The sequence below is a fragment of the Trichosurus vulpecula genome, chromosome 2, assembly GCF_011100635.1.
Source record: "Trichosurus vulpecula isolate mTriVul1 chromosome 2, mTriVul1.pri, whole genome shotgun sequence".
NCBI classification, from domain to species: domain Eukaryota; kingdom Metazoa; phylum Chordata; class Mammalia; order Diprotodontia; family Phalangeridae; genus Trichosurus; species Trichosurus vulpecula.
Window position 1 is genome coordinate 264,284,832 of NC_050574.1, and position 25,514 is coordinate 264,310,345.

At 38.0% G+C, this 25,514-nt stretch overlaps 1 protein-coding gene across 3 annotated transcripts in view; it reads right to left on the reverse strand.

The window, feature by feature from the left end:
• Positions 1–8,222: 8,222 nt before the first annotated feature.
• LOC118839668 (von Willebrand factor A domain-containing protein 5A-like) overlaps positions 8,223–25,514 on the reverse strand; it is a 31,320-nt gene continuing 14,028 nt past the window's right edge. For all 3 annotated transcript variants that reach the window (XM_036747174.1, XM_036747173.1, XM_036747172.1), the window contains exons 16-19: positions 25,124–25,210; positions 10,909–11,045; positions 10,418–10,544; positions 8,223–9,513 (exon numbers count right to left, since the gene is read on the reverse strand). In XM_036747174.1, coding sequence (XP_036603069.1) covers positions 9,434–9,513; positions 10,418–10,544; positions 10,909–11,045; positions 25,124–25,210 — 431 coding nt within the window. In that variant the 3' untranslated portion in view covers positions 8,223–9,433. The remainder of the gene's footprint in view (positions 9,514–10,417; positions 10,545–10,908; positions 11,046–25,123; positions 25,211–25,514) is intronic.

Sequence of the window (25,514 nt, forward strand, 5' to 3'; positions counted from 1 at the left end):
TATTTTGACCTAGGTTAGTGCACACTTATTTCCCCCAGCCTGGTTGGTGAATTGATCAAATAAAGTAACTGACCATAGAAGTATGAGGACCAGATTATGGAACTCTATGTGCTCAAGTGGGCCTCCAACTGACAGTCACTTTTGCTCTTGGCAACCAACTTAACTGCAAAAAGAACCAGTCAATCCTTAGCATTCTGCCATACCCATCTTCTTATCAACCTACCTGCCTTTCCAGAAAGTACTGAAAACTAAACTTGTGTAAATTATTTCCTAGTAACTCATTGCCTGAATAATGTGTAAATGTGCATTATGGAGGCTTTTTCCTTGTTTTGACCTACTCTGACTATGCACTGAGGATGACATTTCTACTCAATCAATCAAAAAATCAGTCAAATAATGGCAAAGTCTTAGGGCAAGAGTAATAATAAAAGAACATTTTCTATAGTTTTTTTCAAGGCTTTCAATTACACCATGAAGTAGTACAAGTATCCACATTTTCCAGATAAAGAAACTGAGACTCAGGGAAGTAAGAGGTCTTATTCAACATTTTACAAATGGCAAGTATAGGAGTGGAGATGGAAACAAAGGTTTCTCCTGAAATCAGAACTAATACTCTTTCTACTATGCCAAACTACTGATACCTATCTGTATGGACATGAAGTTGAATCCACTCTCCTCCTACCAAGGCATCCAATCAAAACCTTCTCTGAATTGCTGATGACAGCTAAAATGTGTACTCTGTGTTTGGCTAAGGTGGACCAAATGCTTCCTATTGATAACCCTCAGCTCTAAGGCCAACATCCATTCACTGACTGCAAATATATACACCTGAGTTTTCCAACCCAGAGAGTCTCAAGAAAAATTAAGAGATTTTACTTCTTACCAGAAATACCTCATGATTTCTCTCCAGCCTTATGCCCATTAAGACATACATCAGGATTATTTTTTACGTCTATCATAGCTTTGCTATCCTGGGGCAACAAACTCCAACTCTAACTCAAAGTATCTGTAATATAGCTACATGTGAGAGAGCCCAAATTCCCTGTCTACATGCTATAAAAACATATACAGCCTTGAAGTATTGTACAGATGCATTATTGTTGTTATCAGTATTACTCTAAGTCATTTTAAATAGAGATACATACACAGAGCAGTTTGGCTCATTGTGTGCCCACATTTTGTAGCCCTATTGTCTTCAGGATCCCAAGATGTTACAGTCTCTTGAAAGTCTAGAAATACATTATAATCTGGCTCAAATGCTACCTTCTCCAAGAAACCTTCCTAACACATATATCCCCATTCCCTCCTATTTTGTGTCCCTTCCAAGTAGACATAAAATATTAAATTTCAGTTACCATTACTCATATAGATGCAGCATGATATAGAAATGTGTTGAGTTTGGAGTCAGGAAGACATGAGTTCAAATATTCCTGTGCGACCGTAGGCAGATCACTAACTGCTCTGGACCTTAAGCAAATTTACAACTTGATCTCCTCTCGAGGCATCATGGCACAGTGAATTGAGTGTTGGTGCTGGAAACTTAACTTTGAATCTTGTCTCAGACACTTACTAGCTTTGTCAATCTGGTCCAATCAATGAACATCTCTGGGCCCTGTTTTCTTAGCTATAAAATGAAGATAACAGTAAGGAGCAAATGAATGAATTAAAATTAAAAGACTTCAATGTTAAAATGTTATATAAATGCCAGCTTCTATTCTTGCTAAATCATAAATTGGCTATGAGCTATATTGGGGTGGGTTAATTCCCATGTTATGAATTCTCCTCCTCGAGAAAATCACATATTTTTTCTCACATTTGTGTCATTACTCATAAGATAAAATCAGTGTGGAGTAATCAAAAGGTCCTTGCAGTTGGGAATGACTTTGGTTTGACTCCCAGTTCTGATACTTACAAGGTATCAAGTTCCTTTCATTCTCTGAGATCAGTTTTAGTGTCTATAAAATGGGAAGAATTAATATTATTTGCTTGATAGGGTTGTGAGAAAAGTATTTTATAAACTTTGCAATATTGAACAAATGGGAGACGCTATTATTAATTCTAGAGCTAGAAGGGACTTAAGGCTTATAATTTTATTATTCTATGTAAGGTTTGTTTAGAGTACATTCCTCATTATATTCAATCAAGGGAACAAGGGGGAAATAAGACTATATAGACCAGGATATCTAAGATAAAATTCTAATGGGAGGTAAAAGAGGTAAGGACTAAGTTTCTTTATCGCTCCCTACTAAATGACTTTATATCCATTAAGACTCAGGTCCAAGGAAGTCAACCCCTACTCCTCACTTGTAGGACCCAACCTATTGCCTACTTTAGTAGATCTGTGGCTTTGATATATTTCAATGGATTTCCTAGTAAGAAGGAGACCCTCCAGATCCTTCAAAGTATCATCTAACAGTCCTGTTCTTCTCCTTTTCTTCAGTCACTGTGAAAGCAGGGAAGACAGATATCTGGACAACTAGCCCAGGTACTTACACTGTTCATGTGTGAATGTGGCAGGTCTTGGTAGAAGGTTGTTTCCCCTACCTAATGATGTAAGACTATCAAGTGTACCCTAACAATCATTGATTCTTAACTACTGAAAGCAGGGAAGATTGTGCTCTTACTAGAGGAGCTGCAATATTGTTATTATTTATCAGTAAGGGTGTCTCTGAGGGACTTATAACCAAGACATACCCCCTGAATTTCTTCCTCAGAGGCTTCAGAAGCAAGAAAGGTCTTTGGATCCCCTGATGTGGCTCTTGGGACATGATGCATTCAGTGAATCCTCTGAGGAAGCAATTAGTTCAGAGTTTCCTTCGTCTTATCAGTCATTCATCTCTTGGACAACAGCAATGGTGGAATAAGAAAAAAGGATCTAAAATGGGTGCCTCCCAGTTGTGATTACCTTGTGTAATAACCTTCAGTCCTGACCCCAAAATCCCCATTCACTGTGCTCATTGTCTGCTTATCTCCTATCTTTTCAGTCTTTCTAAGTAATGCAATTTGCAATCACTTCATTTCAATGTTATTATCATCATTTATTTCTGTTTTATTTAACAATTGTCTCAATTCAAGGAAATTATTAAGCTGGTATTAGTCAATAAATATGTATTAAGCCTCTAGATGTCATTCTGGGTGCTACATTTGAAAGCGAATTTAAGAAACTAAAATGCTTCCGGGGAAGATGAGTTAAAAAAATGATGAGATTGGAATCCATGTCGTATTAGGAACAGTTGAAGGAACTGGAGACTTAGAGAGGACTAAGAATAAACAAGTTTTTTGTTTGTTTGTTTTTTTAACAATTTGAAGGGATGGCACATAGCTATTAATAGCAAATATCTTTGTGGAGCAAGGTTTTATAGGTTAGGGTGAAAAGTGAAACCAAAAGTACGGGGGAAAAAACAACCTCATTCTTTCTTACTAAATCCTCCAAATAGAAAAGAAGAGATACAGATTCTTCTCATACTTTTCTCTTCCCCCTGGATGATTGAGCCTGCACATCATTTTCCCCTAGTTCTCACCTTTTCCCATCACTTACTTGGCCAGAAAACTTGACTAAGGCACCTATGGTTAAAGTAGCCTGACTCAGGATAAAAAAAAAATTAATTACTTGGCCTTAGTCTACTGGTGATTTGGTCTCAAGAATTGTGGATTTTTCTCTGAAATTTTAGGCATTTATTGATATGTTTTATTAATAAAAAAAATCATCAGTTTAAGATCTTCTTATAATAGTTCATAGAATCCTCCACCATCACTTCAATGTTTTGGACAGAAAAGTTAGATCTCTGACCAGGCTGTGTATTTAGTTTGACTTCTCTTATATTAACATATAGACATGCAGCACAAAGTGTTCATAAATTTTGTGTCAAGGCAAAATGCTTTCAAAAATACAAATTAAATCAGAGATTACAGCAGACTTAAAGAACATAGAAACTTAACAGTAAAATGCCTTCTTTTTGTAGGTAGAGATAAAGTTGGGGGAGAGGCAAGGAGTTAGAGATCATCAACAGTTCTAGGATTCTCTCTGGAAGAAGGGTTAAGGTTCTTTTCAGCCAAAGGTTTACAGGCAGATGAAGCTTGGTAAATCCATACAGCCAATTAAACATCAGTTTTAATTAATTCCCATTCAAAATGTGCAAACTTCTTCTGTTAGGATGGCTTATTTTATTCATCCATGTTTCTTTTTACCTCCTCCCCTGACTCTCTCTCTCTCTCTCTCTCTCTCTCTCTCTCTCTCTCTCTCTCTCTCTGTCTCCCTCTCTCCTCTCTCCCCTCTCTCTCCTCTTCTCTTAACTTTTCAGAAGAAAACTGGGAGAAAGGAAAGGAGCAGAAGAAACCTGATTTTCTAGACACTATTCAGTAGTCTAGAATCCCGGGGTTTTGCTTGTTCTCCTTGATGAAGGTATTGATTACCACTTTCCATATTCTGCTTCCTTTGTCTTTGATTCAGTCACTATGCCCTGCCATACCAGGCAGCCCGGACCTGGATTTGCCATTTATCTAACCCTTCTGGATGAACCATCAAATATACACACTACAAATTAACTAAGGCATAAAACATATTCTCAAAGAATAGAAAGAAAATTCAGTGTTTTCTTTGACCAATCTCTAAAACTCTGAATAAACAATATTCATTTAGCAAAATCTCAAATCTCATATATATATATATATGTGTGTGTGTGTGTATACTATATATATATGTGTATATATATGTATATATATGTATATGTATGTATATATATATATATATATGTCTGACAGCCACCCCAAACTCAATAAGACCCATTAAACATGAAGAAATAGCCTGCTTGAAAGTATTTCCACAAAACCCCTCAAAATAAAGCACAGGGTCTGATGAAATTGTTCAAGTAGTTAGCGACAGGCATGAGAGCAAAAGAACATAGAAGGGGCTGAGCGGGAAAGATGACTGAGAGTTTGGATCAAATCTCTTACACTTTCTAACTGTATAAATGTAAAAAAGTCATTAGAATTCCATTTAAAATAACTGCAAACAACATAAAATACTTGAGACACTACTTGTCAAGACAAAACCCAATAGCTATATGAACATGATTACAAAACATTTTTCACAGAAATAAAGTCAGATTTAAACAATCAGAAAAATATTAATTGCTCATGGGTAGGTTTAGTCAATATAATAAAAATAATTCTACCCAAATGAATCCACCTTTCCAGTGCCATATCAAAGTAACCCCCACAAATTATAGAACTATAAAGAATAATAAAAATATTCATCTGGAAGAACAAAAGATCAAGAAAATCTAGGAAACCAATGAAAAAAACGTCACGGAAAGTACCACATTTCAAACTGTATTACAAAGCAGTAATCATCAAAACAATGTGGTACTGGCTAAGAAATGGAGAGGTGTATCAGTTGAGTACTATTAGGTACACAATACACATCAGTAAATAAACATAGGAATCTTGTATTTGACAAACCCAAAGATCCAAGATTTGGTGACAAGAACTCACTATTTGACAAAAAATACTGGGAAAACTGGAAAGCACCAACAGCTCAAACCTCAGAATAATTAAATAAGCAAAGGTCTCTCTAAAATGCAAGCCCCAGGACTCGTAGAGGAAGATAACCTTGCTTTCTCAAAAAACAGACAGGACAGTTTTTTGCTTTTAAAAGTGAAAGGAGCTTAGACACAAAAGTAGTAACTTAACTAAAAAGTTTACTTCTAAAATCTTTAAACATGACTAGAACCTTTATAAACCCTTGGGCAAACACATCTTAATTTAAAAAAAAAAAAGGTGTTTTTTTGGGAGGAAGGGAGGGCAGCTAGGTAGCCCGGTGGATAGAGCCCCAGCCCTGGAGTCAGAAGGACTTGAGTTCAAATCCAGCCTCAGACACTTGACACTAGCTGTGTGACCTGGGCAGTCACTTAACCCCAATTGCTTCACCAAAAAAAAAAAAAGATTTTGAAGTTAAAAAAAGTCATTCAAGTTGTTTCCCCACGCAAAAGAAAAAAAAAACCGAGTTTTAAATTTGGAGTGAAGATAGTGTGATAATTAAGTCTTCAGGACAGAGATAACAGGTGATACATTATCCTAACGGCAATCCAAATGACTTACAAGGAAGTTATACACTCACTTCAGAACCTACTATCAACAGCCTCCTTTCTCTTTTTCCTTTTTACTCTTTTTCCCTCCACCTCTCTGACAAAAGACCTGACTCTTTTTCAGATTCATGCCTAAGGAGAAATAGGAACTTGAATATGAAAGGAAAATTATGCCCTCCTAGGTCAGCCTGATTCCACAAAAGGAGAGCATGAGCTTCACCTCTGCCCAGATGATGCAGCCCTACCTTCCAACACAGATGCCTCAGGAGCAAGAGGTGACAATGATTTCTTTCCCTAAGAAAAATGGAGCCCATAATACCAAGACCCTAATAAATTTTGGTTGGATTGAATTAAATGGCACCTCAAATGTAGTGGGGACAACCCTGAAATAGTGTTCCAAGGCTAGAAATTTACAGTCAAAGTATCTTTATCAGAACATCGGGGCTGTCCACACTGAGGTGGAGTGTTAGCTTCAGCCTCTATGCATGCCATTCATATCTTCTGCTCTAACCACTTTTCCTTTCAGCTGTTCCTTAGGCCTCTTTGGAGCCCTTCTCATCCATCTATAACCATCCAAGTGTTTAACAGTGCCTGATAAAGAAAGTATTTAATAAATGCTAGTTAGCACTTTTTCTTCTCCTTTCCCCATTAATAAATCAGAATGTAGAATATAGAACTGAAATATATTTCTATAATGGCATTTAGAATCACCTGTTCCTATTCCCCTTCCCAGCCTTTCTTCCCCTCATCCTCACATTTTTGTTTTCGTTTTCTCACATGAACTAACCTTCAAATCACAGGGCAGGGGATGACTAAAACCCTTCTTTCCTGAGTCCAAAGTCAGAAATTTTGCTCCACCTCTTGCATAGAGGTCTTATTTCCTAAATAAAGCTTCAAGTGCCCCAGGGGGTAACATTCTGTTTCCTAACCCTTACTACCCAAAGCACTCTGAATTACTTGTAGCTCCTATATATTTGATAGTTAGCTGGTCTCCAAATCTTAAGATTGTTGTGGAAACTACTTGCTTAAAGTTAAGGTTTTAAGACTGTTTCATATTACTGAGTCTTAGAACAGGTTTTAGTGTGAATATAATTTTGATAATCTCTATTGGATTTAATCAGTATTTACTCAGTTCATTGTGATTTAATGGGTATCAGTGAATGTTAGTGAATTGAGCAGAATGGGATAGTTTTAGTCAATGTTAGTTAATGCCATTAAAATTAGTTATGACTAATTAACCATGTATTGATCATATTAATTGCATTTGATTTAAAAGATCATTACCAGCTGTATTAGCTAGGCCAGGTCTAAAAACATATATTAACGTGAGTTAAGGACTTGTATCTGCAATATCCCTCATCCCTAGGAATCACTACTGCCATTCCTAAGTAACCTTTGCTTTAAAACCACAACTTGCTTGGGCCCCTAGGGGGCCCCTTAGGCCCCCTAGTCAGCCAATCACTAATGTTTGATGGCATGTGGAAAGCCATGGCTGAGATGAGCTGCAGCTGATGACCAATGAAAGGCCTACTGATAAAAGTGGTTGTGGTTGACTTAGACATTGCCATTAGCCAGTTATGAGAAATCCCCCCTGCATAAGCGAACTTCTGAAGATTAGCCTGTGATTAGGAACCTCCCAGGGACTTCCGAAGGATAGATAAAATCCTTCAGCCTCTGAGCATCAAGGTCCTTGGCTGAGAGGTGGGTCTTGGACCTCATTGCTCAGGGAGCCAACTCTGCACTGCTAATAAATTGATAAGTAAATGAGAAAGGTGAAAAGGGTTGGAGTCAGGATTATGTCTCTCCCACTAAACAGAATGAGAATGTTCTGCTAAAACAAGATAACTAGGTAGATTTTTAAGGATCTTAGATCATTTTATTCCTCTTTCTCCTCTACCAATACCATGAAATACAGGCTTATCTAGACATTCCTGGGAAGTCCTGCCAATTCAGCCTAGGGGCTGAATTATTGAGTCCTACTTATGAGATGGGACAGATGGACACTTGGAGAAAAAGAGCAGAAGGGGTGGAGTTTGCCCACTGGGAAAAGCAGGCAATCAGGACAGCACCTTGGGGGTGTAAGGACCAAGATACTGTGACTGGGCAGAAGAAAATACCAGATAAAACAAACAGCACTAATAGACAAGTCATTTTATTCTTGGTAGTAGAATATTTGCAGCAAATAAGCAAATACTGAAGAGCTCAAGTACACATGACAAAGCAAGTGAGGATATAAGATTGCAACATGCAGAGAAAACCTTTTCCTTCATCTCAGAGAGAGGGAGATGTGTATTTCTATCCTAGATCTACTACTATTGCTGTTCAGCAGACAACAAGGCATAAAAGCCAAGGGCCTGCAGCGCATAATCATAGAGTTCCACCTCCATGAGCACAGATTAGTCTCTATGTCTCCACGAGCAGCCATAGGTGGCGTGGGGAGCTCATCAGTGCTTGTAGAGGTAGGGGATGTAAACGCCACACAGACAGAATCAGAATGGTCCAGTGCACTTTAGGTATCTCTTCCTAAGCCCATCCCCCAAGCACAAAGTTAGGTTAAACCTAATGCCTGCCTTCTACCGCTAGCTGCCTTTGTGTGGGGACCTTAACCTGCTTACCAGCTTTATCCAGCTAGATAAAGTATAACAAGAATTTTTTTCAAGTCATCTAATGCAAATAATTCTAGTTCTGTTATAGAATAACATGTTGTGGTAGATGCATGTCTTACCATTATCTAAATTTTCATTCCTCAAAAGTGAAATCCCCACCTACACATAGACTAAAAGACACTTCAAATCAGCCCCTCCCTCCTTCTGTTTACTCATTTATAAATCGGGGGGAACCACTCTTTTTTTCATATACTTTAAGATAGTCTAAAGGGGGGGAAAGGAAAATCTAGAGCAATGTCTGTCCTCCCCAGTCCTGAACCTGATGGATTTTATGCAGTGACAGATCCTGGTAGCCACAAAGAATGATCTAGTATAAAAGTGTGGAACTGAAACAGGCTTTTCTTGATTCTCTGAGTTGTTTAATTCTTCCTCCCATTTCTCCCCGTGCCCCCGCAAAAATGTTTTTTTTTTATTTTGTGCATATTTTCAAACTTGCTAATTTCCTGCTTTCCTCAGTAGAATGCAAGCTGCTTCTGTGAGGAGACTATCATTTTTGTGCATAGCATTAGCTGTTACCACATGTCCAACACACACTAGGGCCCTTGATAAACACTTAAATTGGAACAGAGAAGTCCTTACGGGGAATGAGCATAATAGGGAAAGCAGACAGCACAGCAACAGGTTTTAGCAGCATAGAGGATAAAGAGCAGCAGCCAAAGATAAACACTTCCACTGCTATTCTCACAGGCCAAAGACAGCAGGATCCACAGATGATTTCAGGAGAGCATTGGCAGCTTTGATGCATTCACCCAGGGAGGAATCTGTAAACACAAGAGGATGGATAACAGGACAAATGCCAGGAAAAGCAGAGAAGTGGATTCACTTCACTAGTCTGTATTCTATTCCCTTTCATTACTCCTTCCTTTATTCATTCTTTCTCCCCCTTTTTGTTGTAGTTGTATTATTTCAGTAGTGTCTGACTCTTTGTGACTCCATTTGGAGTTTTCTTGGCAAAGATACCGGAGTAGTTTACCATTTCCTTCTCCAAGTCATTTTAGTGATGAGGAACTAAAGCAAACAGGGTTAAGTGACTTGCCCAGGATCACACAGTTAGTAAGCATCTGAGGCAAGATTTGAACTCAGATCTTCCTAACTCCAGGGCCAGCAGCTATCCATTGTACTACCTAATTACCCCTACTCCCATTCTGCCCTCCCCCGACCATTTCTAGCTCCAACAAACATTCATTAAGCATGTATTACATTTAAAAGAAGGCACTGCTACATTTCCACCAACAGTCATGCTCTTTCTCCTTTCTCATCCCTTAAATTCCCCTTTCACTCATGTTGGCCCCACAAACACTTCTGAGGTACAATGTTCTTGAAAGCAGAGGAGTGAATGAATAGCTGTTAGATCAGTCTCAGGCTCACCTTGGGGGCATCTCTGGGACTAAAATAGGAGGGATGCTAGCAGCCTGGCAGCAGGAATGTGAATAGAGCCAAGACTACTCTGTCAAGAGTTCTTGGTATCCCACCACCCTTTCCCACAGGCATTTCCAACCTTCTTCTGGTGTCTCCTCTGTGTCCCTCACTACCTGTGACTCCTTCCTCTGGGTTGAAAGACCAAAAAAGTAGAACATAAAGGAATCAGGCCATCAATCCCTCCATCTCCCACCCTAAACAGGTCCTGATTTATGAGGAAAAAGGTTCTCAAGACAGAATCCTTACCAGATCGAGCCTGGATCCATGCCACAGCCTTCCTTTCTAGGAGTTCCCATTCTTCTCTCTGGTCCCAACTAGAGCTGTGCATCCACAGCACAGCCAAGATGGTGGCCCATCTTGGGACATCTTTACTCTAGAGAATATATGAAACACAAAGGCCCAGGGTCAGGGGACCCCAGAAAGGTGCAGACAAACCTTTGGATGGTACTTGAAACATTCATCCAAAGCAGATTATCTACTTCTCCTTCCAGTTTCCTGCCCTCATTGCTCTCCTCAATGAACAAATGTCTACTGAGCATCTATGCATGAGGAACTGTCTAGTTTGAAGGCCTAGAAAGCATTTCCATCAACCTCCCTCAGTCACAGACCATACCTAATGGGCAATGGTTCCCATCACTCTGCCCAAAAGTGGATTACTCTCCCTTGCTCCCTCTCTCTTGCTCTTCCCTCTAATAGACATCCCACCTCCCTATACCCTCCTTTCTCTGGGATTTTACCTGGGCAGGCAATGCGGCCAATGTACTCTGAACACTCATACCCAGGACTGAGGCCAGAGCTTCATCCAGTTCCCAGGAACCATCTGCCTTCTGGAGGGAAATCAGCTGCAGAAGTGGAGACTCTGGAGAGGATGTGTCTGGGGGAAATAAATAGTAAACTTCAGCATCACTCACACCCCATGGCAGCTGAGGGAAAATGTCATTCTGTAAAGACCTACTATACATGAATGGGAAAAATGAGCAGGGTGAAATGGAGAGGGCTCCTTCCCAGAAACCTAGTTTGAGAGCCCCTATGCTTCACATCCAAGGGATCTCAGACAGCAAATGCTTCCAAAATTCCTCCAAGGCCTTGCTGAGCCCCAGGGCAATCCATCTGGAGGCCATGTGGCACTGCAAGTCAGGATTGCCAGACCAAAAGTACAGCAAGCCCCGGTCTCCAGAATAGGCCACCAGCTAATCCTGCCTGAATTTCTGACCAGTAATTCCCCATCCACCACCCCTAGCCAGCGAGGAGCAAGACCCTACCCACAGTAAAAGTCATCAAGGAGGTCCTCCCAACTAGGGCAAGCCAGGACCAAGGCCATGAAGCCCAATGAAAGCCAGTAGTAAGGCCCCAGAACCTGGGCACAAGAGACATGGGACAGTATAGAAGCAGAGCCCAACACTCACATACAAGTACAAAGTCATAAAATAGGAGAAAAAATGAGCAAAAACAAAAAACAAAAAATTTCTGCTATATAAAGTTACTGTGGTGACAGGGAAGATTCAAGGCACAAACTTCGATGAGAACTACTATGTCAAAATGAATACATGTGAAGTCTCAAAGAAAAATGCAAATTGGTATGAGCCTTAAAAATATACTAACAGAAGAGCTTAACAAGAATTTTTATTTATTTTTTCTCCAATGATAATATTTTAAATAGTATTTTATTTCTTTCCCAATTATATGTCAAGACATTTTTAGCATTCATTTTCACAAGATTTGAAATGCATTTTAAAAGAAAATTATAAAACTAGAAGAAAAATTGGGAAATGAATAGTGTAAGAGAATCATGAAAAAACATTCAGGACCTTGGTAAAAGAAACCAAAAAAAAGGAAAAAGTTGTAAAAAAATTCACCAAAAAAAAAAATAACTCCTTAAAAAAAAATTGGCCAAATGGGGAAAAAATGGTACAAAAGCTGACTGAAGAAAATAATTCCTTAAAAATTAGAATTGGGCGTGAGGAAGCAAAAGATTCCATGAGACATGAGGATATGATAAAACATAATTAAAAGAATAAATAATAGAATATGTGAAATTTCTCATTGGAAAAAAAAATGACCTAGGTATCTGGGAGAGATAATTTAAGAATTATTGAACTACAAGAATGCCATGATCAAAAAAAAAGGTCCCTGGACATCATATTTCAAGTGATTATCAAGGAAAACTGTCCCAATATATTAGAACCAGAGGAAAAATAGAAATGGCAAAAATCCACAGATCACAACCTGAAAGAGATCCCAAAATGAAAATTCCAAGGAATATCATAGGCAAATTCCAGAGCTTTTAGGTCAAGGAGAAAATACTGCAAGTAGACAATAAGAAACAATTCAACATCATGGAGGCACAGTCAGGATTATACAGGATTTAACAGCTTCTACATAAAAGAACCAGAAGGCTTAGAATATGAAATTCCGGAAGGCGAAGGAGTTAGGATTACAACCAAGAATCACTTATCCAGCCAAAGTGACTATACTCCAACAGTAAGGGGAAAAAAAACTGTCATTTAATGAAGTAGAAGACTTTCAAGCATTTCTAATTAAAAGACCAGACCTGAATAAAAAAAAAATATTGTCAAATACAAGACTCAAGAGAAACATAAAAAGGTAAAAGAAAAGCAAGAAAGAAAAAACATAAGAGATTCAATGAGTTTAAACTATTTATATTCCTACATGGCAAGGTGATACTTGTAACTGTTAGAACATTTATCGTTATAAGGGCAATTAGGACTATCCATAGGCAGAGGACACAGGTGTGAGAGGCATATGATGGGATGATACGAAAAAAATTCAGCAGTAAAAAAGAAGATTATACTGGGAGAAGAGGGAAGGGGATAAAGAATGGGGTAAATTATCTCACATAAAAGAGGCGTGAAGCAGCTATTAGAATGGAGGGGAAGATGGGGGAGTGGTAGGCAAAGTTTAATCTTACTCTCATTAGGATTGATTCAAAGAGGGAATAACATACTCAGTTGGATATAGAAATCTGTCTTACCCTTTAGGAAAATAAAAAGTGTTGAGGATAAGAGAAGAGGGAGTGGGGGCTGAGAGGAGTGGGGATTAGAGGAGGCAGTGATCAGAGGTAAAACACTTGTGAGGAGCAACAAGGTGAAAGGGAAGAGAAGAAGGATAAACCAGAGGGAAACAGGATGGAGGGATATACACAGTTATTTATCATTATTATAAATATGAATGGAATGAACTCACCCATAAAAGAGAAGTGAATAGGAGAATAGATTAAAAACAAGAATCTGACAATATTTTGTTTACAAGAAATACATTTTAAACAGTGTGTTGGCAATCAAAATGGGCTCTTAGCACTCAGTTCAACCAAGTGCCCTAGAAGAGTTTGGCCTTTGTTTCCTTGATTAGACTGGGAGTCCTTGGTGACCTCCTTGCCTCAGGGGAGGGCCTAGTTTACATGGGTTTGAGTGGCATGTTTGAGACATCAGAGGCTTTTAGACCACGTGGGTTTAAGTTGCCTCTTTGTGACGATTTTAGGTCACGTGGGTGAGTTGCATGTGACCCTGAAAAAGATATAAAACCAGGGGTTGGCTTTCTCTTTTTCAGAGCTCTGACCCACAAGCAGTGGTGGCACGCATGACTCCGGGCCAGCCCATGTTATGAGCTCCCGGGCTGAACTTACATGTTGGTAACTATGAATTGTACGTGGCCTGTCTGATGATGTTTGTAATTTGTCTGTATTTGCTCTGAAGTTCAGGGTGCTGGCTTTTTCCCCCGAACTAAGTGAATGGTATTTGTATGCTGAATTAAACTTGTTAACCCCTTAACGTTGCTTTCCTTAGTAAAGCAGATCAAAAGAACCTGGGCTTTTGCAGTGTTCTGCGAACTGGTTGTTGTTGGTTTTACAACCCCAAAGCAGCTGCTAGCCAGATTGTTGAAACAAACAGACATACAGAGTAAAGGTAAAGGGCTGGAACAGAATCTACTATGGTTCAAGTGAGTTAAAAAAAAGGATAGCAATCATAATCTGGGAGAAAACAAAAGAAAAAATAGACCTAATTAAAAGAGACAAGGAAGAAAACTAAGGTGAGTGAATAGATATCATAGATAATGAAGTAATATCAATATTAAACAGATATGCACCAAATGGTGTAGCATCTAAGTTTTTGAAGAAGTTGAAGATAGGAAAACTATACTCGTGTGGGACCTCCTCCTCCCCCTCTCAGAAGTAGATAAATCTAACCACAAAATGAATAAGAAAGAAGTTAAGAAGGTGAATAGAATTCTGGAAAAGTTAGATATGATAGACCTCTAGAAAAAAGTGAATAGAAAGGAATATACTTTTTCCTCAGTGGTACATGGCAACTACACAAAAATTGACCATATACTAGGGCATAAAAACCTCAGAATTAAATGCAGAAAGGCAGAAATATTAAATGCATCCTTTTCAGATCATAATGCAATAAAAATTACATTCAATAAAGTGGAAAGATACATTAAACATTAATTGGAAACTAAATGATCCAATACTAAAGCATAAGTGGGTCAAAGAAGAAATCATAGAAATGATCAATAATTTCATTAAAGAGAATAGCAAAAATGAGAAAACACACTAAAATTTATGGGATACAGGACAAAGTAGTACTTAGGGGTAATATTCTATCTCTAAATGCTTACATCAATAAAACAGAGAAAGAACAGATTAATGAATTGTGCATGGAAATATTAAAAAAAAAACCTAGAACAAATTAAAAATTAAATGTGAAATAAAACACCAAATTAAAAATCCTGAAAATCAAAAGAAAGATTAGTAAAATTTGAAAAACACCATTGAACTACTAAATAAAACTGGAAGCTGAAAACAATGAAAAAGTACTAAATAAAACTGGAAGCTGAAAAAAATGAAAAAAAAAGCCAATAAAATAGATGAAGCATTGGTTAGTTTGATTTTAAAAAGGAAAGAAGAAAACCAAACTACCAGTATCAAAAATGAAAGGGCCAAATTTACCAACAACGAAACAGAAATTAAAACAATCAGTAGGAGCTATTTTGTCCAATTATATGCCAATAAATCTGAGACTCTAAACGAAATAGATGAATATTTACAAAAATATAAGTTGCCCAGATTAATAGAAGAGGAAATAGAAAACTTAACTTTAACTCCGTTTTAGAAAAAGATATTGAACAAGCCATCAATAGACTTCTGAAGAAAAAAAAATTCCCAGGGACAGAGGGATTCATAAGCGAATTCAACCAAACATTTAAAACAACAATTAAACCATAATACTATCAAAATTATTTGGAAATATAGGCAAAGAAGGAGACCTACCAAATTATGGTGCTGATACTTAAGCCAGGAAGAGTGAAAATACAAAAAGAAAACTACAGACCAGTTTCCCAATGAATATTGGTGCAAAAATTTTAAATAAATTTAAATAAAATACTAGGAAAGAGATTATAGCAATGTATCACAAAGATTATTCACTATGAACAGATGGGATTTATAGCAGGAATATACCGGTGATGTTTCAATAAAGAAAACTATCAGCATAAGTGACCACATCATTTACAAGACCAACAGCCCTCATATGTATCTCAATAGATACAGAAAAAAGCCTTTGACAAAATACAACACCCTTCCTATGAAAAATACTAGAAAGCATAGGAATTCAACCTTTCTTAAAATGATAAGTAATATTTATCTAAAACCATCAGCAAGCATTACCTGTAACAGGGATAAGCTAGAAACGTTCCCAAAACAGTCAGGGATGAAGCAAGAATGCTCATTATCTCATTATTCAATATTGCACTGTATCAGCTATAGCAATAAGAGAAGAAAAAAGAAATTAAAAGAATTAAAATGGGCAATGGTACAAAACTGTTACTCTTTGCAGATGATATGATGATATACTTAAAAGAATCCTAGAGAATCAACTAAAAAACTAGCTGAAATAATTAACAACTTTATTAAAGTGGTGGGACACAAAATAAACCCACATACAGCATTAGCATTTCTATATATTACCAACAAAGTCTAGCAGCAAGAAATACAGAAAAAGAAATTCCATTGAAAATAACTAATGTATACCTAAACCAAATTGCTTGCCTTCTCAATGAAGGTGGTGAGGAGGAAAGGAGAGAATGTGGAAATCAAAACGTTAAAAATGAATGTTAAATTACATGTTTTACATGTATCAGGGAAAAATACTAAATTAAAAAATAAATAAAATAACTAGACAATATAAAATACTTTGGGGTCTACCTGCCAAGACAAACCCAAGAACTATATGAACAAAATTACAAAACACTTTTCACATCAATAGTCAGGTCTAAACAACTGGAAAAATATTAATTGCTCATGGGTAGGCTGAGTCAATTTAATAAAAATGAAAATTCTACCTTAATTAGTCTACTTATTCAGTGTCTCACCAATCCAACTACCAAAAAATTATTTTGTAGAGCTAAGAAAAAATAAAATTCAATTGGAAGAACAAAAGGTCAAAAATATCAAGGTAATCAACAAAAAAAAAATTTGAAGGAAGGTGGTCCAGCTGTACCAAGTCTCAAATGGAGTTAATAAAGCAGTAATTATTAGAAACAATCTGGTACTGGCTAATAGAGTGGTGGATCACTCAAACAGATTAGGTACACAGGACAATGTAGCATATAACCATAGTAATCTAATGTTTGATAAACACCCAAATCCAAGCTTTTGGGAGAAAAACTCCCAATTTGACAAAATCTGCAAGGAAAACTGGAAAACAGTATGGCAAAAACTTGGTATAGAGCAAGATTTCATACTGTATACCAAGAGAAATCGATCAAATGGGTACATGATTTATATATAAAGGGTGATACTATTAGCACATTAGGAGAGCATGGAATAGTTTACATGTCAGATGAATGGATAAGGGAAGAATTTAAGACCAAACAAGATCTAGAGAGCATAACAAAATGCAAAATGAATAATTTTGATTATATGAAATCAAAAAGTTTTTGCATAGACAAAACTAATGCAACCAAAATTATAAGGAAAGCAGATAACTGGGGGGTGGGGTGGGGAATACAGCAAGTTTCTCTGATGAAGGCCTCATTTCTCAAGTATACAAAGAACTGAGTCAAACTTATAAGAATACAAAACATTCCCCAATTGACAAATGGTCCAAGTATATGAACAGGTGGTTTTCACACAAAGAAATCAAAGCTATCTACAGTCACATAAAAAATGCTTCAAATCACTACTGAGTAGAGAATTGTCAATTGAAATAACTCTGACAACTCATACACCTCACATCCAATGATTGGATAATAATACATTTTTTTAAAATTTAATTTATTTATTTAACATATTTAGTTTTCAGCATTGGTTTTCACAAGAGTTTGAATTACAAATTTTCTCCCTATTTCTACCCTCCCCCCCCCACTCCAAGATGGTGTATATTCTGGTTGCCCTGTTCCCCAGTCAGCCCTCCCTTCTGTCACCTCACGCCCCTCCCATCCCCTTTTCCCTTCCCCTCTTGTAGGGCAAGCTAAATTTCTACTCCCCATTGCCTGTGTATCCTATTTTCTAGTTGCATGCAAAAAACTTTTTTTTGTTTTTGAACATCTGTTTTTAAAAACTTTGAGTTCCAAATTCTCCCCCCTTCTCCCTTCCCACCCACGCTCCCTAAGAAGTCAAGCAATTCAACATAGGCCACATGTGTATCATTATGTGTAACCCTTCCACAATACTCATGTTGTGAAAGACTAACTATATTTTGCTTCTTCCAAACCCATCCCCCTTTATTGAATTCTCTCCCTTGACCCTGTCCCCTTGTGAAAGTGTTTGTTTTTGATTACCTCCACCCCCATCTGCCCTCCTCTCCATCATCCCCCCCTTTTTTTATCTTCTTCCCTCTTCTTTCCTGTGGGGTAAGATACCCAGTTGGGTATGTATGGTATTCTCTCCTCAGGCCCAATCTGATGACAGCAAGATTCATTCATTCCCCCCTCACCTGCCCTCTCCCCTCCTCCCACAGAACTGCTTCCTCTTGCCACCTTTATACGAGATAATCCACCCCATTCTGTCTCTCCCTATCTCCCTCTCTATATGTTTCTCTCTCATCCCTTAATTTGGTTTTATTTCTTTTAGATATCTTCCCTTCATCTTCAATTCACCCTGTGTCTGCTCTCTCTCTCTCTCTCTCTCTCTCTCTGTATATACATATATATGTATATATATATGTATATATATGTATATATATACACATACACAGGTATATACATACATACACATTCACATATATATATATATATATACATAAACATACATACATATATGCATATTCCCTTCAGCTACCCTAATACTGAGGTCTCATGAACCATACATGTCATCTTTCCATGTTTGGAATGTAAACAAAACAGTTCAACTTTAGTAATTCCCTTGCAATTTCTTTTTCTTGTTCTTTTTCTTGATTACCTTTTCATGCTTCTCTTGATTCTTGTGGTTGAAAGTCAAATTTTCTATTCAGTTCTGGTCTTTTCACTTAGAAAGCTTGAAAGTCCTCTATTTTATTAAAAATCCATATTTTGCCTTGGAACATGATACTCAGTTTTGCTGGGTAGGTAATTCTTGGTTTTAATCCTAGCTCCATTGACCTCCGGAATATCATATTCCAAGCCCTTCGATCTCTTAATGTAGAAGCTGCCAGATCTTGGATTATTCTGATTGTGTTTCCACAATATTCAAATTGTTTCTTTCTCGCTCCTTGCAGTATTTTCTCCTTCATCTGGCAGCTCTGGAATTTGGCGATAGTATTCCTAGGAGATTTCTTTTTGGGATCTATTTGAGGAGGCAATTTGTGGATTCTTTCAATTTCTATTTTGCCCTGTGGCTCTAGAATATCAGGGCACTTCTCCTTGATAATTTCTTGAAAGATGATATCTAGGCTCTTTTTTTGATCATGGCTTTCAGGTAGTCCAATAATTTTTAAATTATCTCTCCTGGATCATTTTCCAGGTCAGTGGTTTTTCCAATGAGATATTTGACATTGTCTTCCACTTTTTCATTCCTTTGGTTCTGTTTTATAATATCTTGATTTCTCATAAAGTCACTAGCTTCCACTTGCTCCAATCTAATTTTTAAAGTAGTATTTTCTTCAGTGGTCTTTTGGACCTCCTTTTCCATTTGGCTAATTCTGCCTTTCAAGGCATTCTTCTCCTCATTGGCTTTTTGGAGCTCTTTTGACATTTGAGTTAGTCTATTTTTTAAGGTGTTGTTTTCTTCAGTATATTTTTCAGTATTTTTTTGGGTCTCCTTTAGCAAGTCATTGACTTGTTTTTCATGGTTTTCTCGCATCCTTCTCATTTCTCTTCCCAATTTTTCCTCTACTTTTCTAACTTGCTTTTCCAAATCCTTTTTGAGCTCTTCCATGGCCTGGGACCAGTTCATGTTTTTCTTGGAGGCTTTTGGTGTAGGCTCTTGCACTTTGTTGACTTCTTTAGGCTGTATGTTTTGGTCTTCTTTGTCTCCAAAGAAAGAATCCAAAGTCTGAGACTGAATCTGGGTGTGTTTTCGCTGCCTGGCCATATTCCCAACCAACTAACTTGACCCTTGAGTTTTTCAGTGGGGTATGACTGCTTGTAGACTAAAGAGTTCTATGTCCACATTTGGGGGGGATGTGCCAGCTCTGCCACACCAGCACTGCTCCTTCCCCAAGAACCGCCAACCCGGATTGGGCTTAGATCTTCAGCAGGCTGTGCACTCCTGCTCTGATCCACCACTTAATTCCTCCCACCAGGTGGGCCTGGGGCCAGAAGCAACAACAGCTGTAGCTGCCCCACCTCCGCTGCCTCCGGGGCTGGTAGCTGAACCTCGAACTCCTTCCACTCCTGCAGCTTTTCCCACTAACCTTCTCCACTGTCTTTGGTGTTTGTGGGTTGAGAAGTCTGGTAACTGCCATAGCTCACTGATTCAGTGTGCTAGGGCACTTTCTGCCCAGCTTCTGGTCTGGTTGGTCCGCGCAGCTCACCCTAGGCTCGGCTGGGCTCAGCTCCCTTCTGCTCCCAGCTCCGTGTGGGATAGACCTCACCCAGAGACCATCAAAGCTGTCCTGGGCTGGAGCGCTGCTTCCCTCTGCTGTTTTGTGGGTTCTGCCGTTCTAGAATTGGTTCAGAGCCATTTTTTATAGGTTTTTGGAGGGACTCGGAAGGGAGGTCATGCTAGTCCCTGCTTTCCAGCCGCCATCTTGGCTCCGCCCCCCTGGATAATACTACATAAAAGGAAAATGACAAATGTTGGAGGGGATGTGGGAAAACTGGGATACTAATGCACTGTTGGTGGAGTTGTAAATTGATGCAACCCTCTGGAAAGCAATTTGGAACTATGCCCAAAGGGCAATCAAACTGTGCATACCTTTTGATCCAGCTATACCATTCTTAGGTCTGTATCCCAAAGAGAATGAAAAGGAAAAAAGCAGGGAAAGAGCCTATTCATACAAAAATATTTATTCCAGCTCTTTTCATGATGGCTACAAATTAGAAATCGGGGGAATGTCTGTCAATTGGGGAATGCCTGAACAAGTTCAGGAATATGATAGTAATGGAATATTATTGTGGTACAAGAAATGATAAGCAGGATGACTTCAAAAAAAAACAGAAAACTTACATGAACTAATAAAAAGTGAAGTAAGCAGAACCAGGAAAATATTGTACACAGTAACAATAATATTGTACACTGAAAAACTGTGAATGATTTAGCTATTCTCAGAAATACAATGATAAGACTCATGATGAAAAATGCTATCATCTTCCAGAGAAAAAACTGATGCTGACTGAAGATACTATTTTTCACCTTGTTCCTTCCTTTGTCTTTCTGTCTTCCTTTCTTTCCTCCTTTCTTCCTTCCCTTCCTTCCTTCCTTTCTTTCCTTCCTTTCTTCCTTTCTTTCCTCCTTCCTTCCCTTCCTTCCTTCTTTCCTTCCATCCTTCCTTCTTTCCTTCCATCCTTCCTTCTTTCCTTCCATCCTTTCCTTCCTTCCATTCTTTCCTTCCTTCCTTTCCTTCCTTTCTTTCTTCCTTCATCCTTGGCTTCTTGCACAAAATGCCTAATATGTTTTACATAATGGCACACATATAACCTATATCAGTTACTATCTGGGGTAGGGGTAGGGAGAGAGGGCAAATTAAAATTTGGCACTCAAAAACTTTTTTGAAAATGACTAAAATTGTTCTTACATGTAATTGGAAGAAAACAAAATGATTTAAAAAAAAGAAATAACTACAGAAAAAGCATCCCAAGCACAATGAAAAAGTCTGACCATGAAAACTACCAATAGGAATGGTAGAGGAGCATATATAGAGGGTAATCAGTAGCCTGTGAGTATATACCATCTATCTTTATCTTTCTGCCAGTTCCGAGTAATAAATATTAACGCACTAAATGACAGAAGAGCTAGATTAACATTTGAATCAGAAAGAAACTTTTAAGAGTAGGTTCATCCTGTACTGCGATCTCAGGAAATGTTTGATGATATCTGTTTATCCTGTCTTGACTTTATCTCATTTCTGACTGGCAAACTCCTACTCCTAAGTCTTTCTTCTCTTCTGGTTAACCAGATATATTGATAAATTGCAACTGGAAAGTAAGGAGGTAAGGAGAAAGCTTTGAAAAATCAGGAATATATATCAAGATTCAAGTTTCATGAAGTAATTTATCTTTAAGAATATTTCTTATCAAGAAAGCTTAGAGACTTCTCTTCAATGATAACCATTTTATAGTGCTTCAGAATTCAGTTATGTGAAAATAAATATTTTTCACACAATCAATATCAGTATGGTCTCTTTTTTAAAAAAAGAAAATATTAATGACTAAAAATTTAATGAGCATAAAAAACTAGAAATTATAGTGGGCTATATGTGCCCCAAAATTAAGATGTATGATTCTCCTCCAAATGTGTGTTTTGTTTGGAGTATTAATTGAAAGTAAATAGGATATTAATTTAATTTTAACCCTGTACAAAGCAATTATTTAAAATACTGCCAAACTTTCAAAATGCTTTATTTTTGCATCTTCTTGTCTTTTTTTATATTTCCTACCTATCAATATCTACTTTTTTAAAAAATAGTAACATTAAAAGAACTTGGTTTACAAAAAAGAAAGAAAAGAAATTCTGGTGGAATGCCTCTAGACTATTCAGCTTATCATGGAGAATGAATTATTCTCAGAAACAATGGAGGCTCCTTTCTTTGCAAAGCTGGAGATACGATGGATTTGGAATAATGCATATACTGTCAGGCAGAGCTAATGCGTGGATTGGCTATATTTTGTTACAATACAAAGGATGGGAGAACAGAAATAGTCAGAAACAAAAGGGATATAAAAACAAATTATCCCAATAATTTTTTTAAAACAAAAAAGAAGGGAAGAGCCTTGTGAGATTGGAAATGTTTTCCCCTTCATTTTCCAGAAGAAAAAAAAAATGGAATCTCCTTATTATAAGCAACTGACCTTGATTTTGACTGCTAGCAAAATTCTTCAATGTACTACTAAATCATGAATTTTTTAAAGGTAAGAAGAGCTTCATGTGTCGGGGGATTGGGAGCACCTAAAGAGAACAAGGGAATCCTCACATATGTTAACAACTTGGGAAGTTCAATGTAGAGAAGGAAGTAAAGAGGCAGAACATGTAGAGCTATAGAATAAGCCTGATGGGCTTCTTATGGAAGTGATGCTGGGAGCTGAGTCTTTTTGGTAAAGCACATTTTTGGCTTTTAGAAGAATGATGAAGTAGATTCACCAGGAAGATCATTTGTTAAATAGCCGGAGAAAAATGAAGCAAAAATGAAGGATTGATGACTTCCTGACTAACACAGCCTTTTCAGAGAATCATAAAATTTCAGCATTTTAAGGAACCACAGTAGTCCCCTGGTCAAATTCAAAATGACCCCACAGGAATCCCCACAAAAATATCCCTCCAACCTTTATTTAAAGACCTCCTGTCAAGGGGTACCCACTACCTTAAGGCAGCCCCTCCTACTTTTGCATAGCTGATAAGGTACTTTTTTTCTTATACCAAACTTTCTTTTGTGACTTTGCAAGTTCTAACTATGGCTTCCAGTTTAGTCCTCTAGACCCATTTCTCCATAACAATAGAAAGCTTTTCTGTCTTCCTGAGATATAAATCTATTCAAGAACACATGAGACCTTCCTGAGATTATCTCACCTGATAACCACTTTCCACGCCTCCTGATCCTGTGAGGGCAAAGGATATCACCAGAACAAACCCAGAATACATTCCTGAAGATCATGAGGAACTGAGCAAGAAACTAAAGACCTTAGAACCACAGCTATATTTTGTTTTAAATCACTGCTACATGTTGAATGCAAGAGGAAAAGTAGAGATGGGAAGTGAAGAACAGATTAAGATTGAAAAAAAATCGGGATTTCCAAATGACTGCCAGGAAATACGGACACAAAGGCTATTTACAATCGCAGCCTCTTCTCCATTATCTTGCCTTTCAACACCTTTCTTCCTTTCCAATCTTATTAACTAAACTCAAACTGTTCTCTCCTAAATTATCAATGGCCTCTTAACTTCCCAATCAGACGGACTTTCCTCAATCCTAATCCTTCTTGACCTGTCCGCAGCAATTTACATTGGGGGCATCCTTAGCTTCTTGGATACTCACTCTTCTACATAACTGTGGTTTAAGGGATCCAGGAATAAAATGGCTACACTTTTAGCCATTTTTGTGACACTGCTCTCCATCTAGCCAACCCTTCTCAGTCTCCCTTCCTGGACCATCATTCATACCACAATCCCTAACTGTGGGTATACTCAAAGGTTCTTCCTGAGGACTTCTATTTTCTCTTTATACTGAGTAGGTAACATAACCACTCCATTAAATTTAATTTTCTCCACACACATCACATTCAGATCTCTATTTCTAGCCCTCTTTTCTTTCATAGAGCTATAATCTCACATAACCAAATGCCTGTTCAACATTTTAAACTCAATGTCCTGTAGGAATCTCAAACTCAATATGTCCAAAAAAGAACTCATTATCTTTATCCCCAAATCCATCCTTCTTCATAACTTATTTCTGATAAGGGCATAATCATCCTTTCTGTCAACAGATTCACTTGGGGCCATCCTCAATTCCTCTTATTCATCCCACATACACAGATCAGTTGCCAAATCTGATGATGTCTGCCTCGTATATCACTCACTTCCCTTTCTATCCACCTACATGGTCATCAACCTAATTCACTGTCCCTGGGATTACTGCATTGCCTCCTCACTGACCTCTCTGTTTTAAGTCTCTCTCCACTCCAGTCCAACCTCTAGACATCTGAGAAAGTGATTTTCCTAAAATGCAGACCTAACCATGTGACTTCCCTTCTTAATAAACTCCAGTGATACCTTATAACCTCACAGATCACATAGTAAGGAGCACTCCAGACACATCTGTGATAGCAGATCCTGGAAAAAGATGGGGCTGTTTGGTGCCAACCTCCATAAACAAGATTCCTCTCCTTTTACTGAAAGTCTGGTGAAGACTGGAGCAGAGAAGAGAGGAGAAGAAAGAGCTGATGTTTAGCCACCAGGAAAAGTACATCTTTGTGAAGAAATGATGCAAGTAACCAGGGAACCAGGCAGTCAAGCAAGGGCCACAGCGGCAATATGGAAACAAATCTTCCTTCCTTTGCCTAATATATTTCAGAGGTAAAGCCTCAAAGAAATAATCATTTGGAAAAGAGGTTTGCAGCACACAAAGGGGTAATGACCCAAAGCAGAGTCCAAAGCCTCTAGTCCTCTAGTCCTCTAGCCATGGAATCCCTTTGTGAACTAGATGACTGGGTTAACTTGGGGTGATGCCATTTTAAAAGAAGGCTTACCTGAATTAGCAAACATGGCAGTCTTCTTTTTATGAAGAGAGAGCAGCCACTTTAGAAAAATCCTACAGGTGGAATAGGTCAAAATACAAAATAAAAGAAAAAATGGAATCTTACCTCTGGCAGATATCATTGTGGAAGAGTCTGATTCACAAATATTGCTATCATTGCAGTCATCAGGCTCCGACAAATAACCACACGCTCCTAAGGTGTTATATATCAGAGATGCAGCATATGAAAATGGAATGGGACAAGGAGTTATAAAAATACCTGAAAAGCAGCAGGACAGGAGTTCAGATCATAACAGCCTAAGTATACCCAGGTCAGGCATGAAATCCAGAGGAAGAAAGACTATACTTCAAGGTGTATGCACCCAGCATACTTTCTCTCTCTAGCTATAAGACCCTCCTACAGGAGCTTCTGTCTCTGAAGGTGTCAAAGTGGTCCGATACACCACCTGTTCAATGTATCCCCAGGACCTTCTTGGTAGGTAACACCCATCTACAAA